Genomic DNA, 1,363 nt, shown 5'->3' with positions numbered 1-1,363 from the left:
GATTTCTGCAGGATGTCCCGTGCCAGCGTGCTGAAGGCCTGGGGGGGGTTGGCAGGGGGGGTCAGCGGGGGCTGTCCCCGGCATGGGGACCCACTGCACCACCCCCACCATGGGGGTCAGCGGCCCCCCCACGCCTCTCACCTCCTCCACGTTCACGCTGGACTTGGCGCTGGTCTCGAAGAAGCGGATCCCGTGCTCCTTGGCCAGCTGGAGGACGAGGGGACGCCGCGTGGGAAGGGGGGACGCGGCCCCGCAGCCCTGCCCCACGGCTGGGGGGCCCTGCACCCCCACCCTACCTTCTCGGCGGCGTCCCGCTGCACTTTGCGCTTGCTCTCCATGTCACACTTGTTGCCGATGAGGAGCCGCTCGACACCGGCAGACGCGTTCTGTGGGGGGGGACGGGGACATGGCACCTTCACCCACCCACCCACCCGCCCCAGCCCAGCCCCTCCATGGCCCCGGCCACGCCGTGCACCCACCTCCTTGATGCTCTTCATCCAGTTCTGGATGTTCTCGAAGGATTTCTCATCTGTGATGTCGTACACCAGGATGATGCCCTGTGAAGACAGCGTGGTCAGCAGGGCAGGGGGACACCACCGAGGGGCTGCCCTGGCCCCCGGGATCCCCCCGCGCTGCCCCCGCCATACCACGGCCCCGCGGTAATAGGCTGTCGTGATGGTTTTGAAGCGCTCCTGCCCCGCCGTGTCCCTGCGAGGGAGCAGAAGGGGGTGTGAGGGTGTCCTGGCAGTGCTGAGGGACGTGGGGTGCCCCCGTGCCCCCCAACTCACCAGACCTGCAGCTTGATCTTCTTCCCATCAATTTCCACCGTCCGGATTTTGAAGTCGATGCCTGGGAGGGGAAGGAGAGGCCGGTGGGAGCGGGGACCCGGCTGCGGGGCGAGGAGCTGCCCAGCCACAAATAGCCCCGGGGGCGGAGGTGGGGGCAAAGCCGGGTGGGAGCGTGCGGGGGGGGTGCCCCCAAGCCCCCCAGAGTTGCGACGAGGCATTCCCGTGGGACGGCATCGCACCGCCCCGAGCACTGGGGGGCTGCCGGCCGGGGGTACAGCCAGCCCCGAAGGCTGCCCGGAGCCCCCCAGCCAGGCTGCCTCCCCCAGCCCCCCAGCCCCCACGCTCCTGCCCCCCCGGCGCTCAGCCCGGTTTGTGGGTGTGGGTGCCGCCGGCCGGCAGCTGGCAGCCGGAGCGAGCTGGAGTTTATGGCGGGACGGGGCAGCTGCCGCCGGCTCAGGAAATGGCTTTGCCAGCGCGGAGGAAGGCAGGGCCGGGAGGAAGAGGAGGAGGAGGAGGAGGACGAGGAGGAGGCTGGCCTCGGGTCTTGGCCTGGCGGCAGCCCCGGGACTCGGCCC

The 1,363-nt window shown here is 70.5% G+C and overlaps 1 protein-coding gene across 1 annotated transcript; it reads right to left on the bottom strand.

Annotated features, from left to right (window-relative positions):
• Positions 1 to 5: 5 nt before the first annotated feature.
• On the bottom strand, positions 6 to 1,151 carry LOC118159213 (ras-related protein Rab-13-like; the record flags this gene model as incomplete). The annotated part of the gene is made up of 6 exons (XM_035313825.1): positions 789 to 1,151; positions 648 to 708; positions 480 to 557; positions 297 to 386; positions 142 to 207; positions 6 to 38 (listed from the first exon to the last, which is right to left on the bottom strand). Coding segments are annotated over exons 1-6 (546 nt in total), but the record flags the coding sequence as incomplete, so codon positions are not given.
• Between the last annotated feature and the right edge of the window lie 212 nt (positions 1,152 to 1,363).

Source organism: Oxyura jamaicensis, unplaced genomic scaffold, assembly GCF_011077185.1.
Source record: "Oxyura jamaicensis isolate SHBP4307 breed ruddy duck unplaced genomic scaffold, BPBGC_Ojam_1.0 oxyUn_random_OJ68778, whole genome shotgun sequence".
Lineage (NCBI taxonomy): Eukaryota > Metazoa > Chordata > Aves > Anseriformes > Anatidae > Oxyura > Oxyura jamaicensis.
The sequence above is the reverse complement of the archived record's forward strand: the minus strand, read 5'-3'. Positions and strand labels throughout refer to the sequence as shown.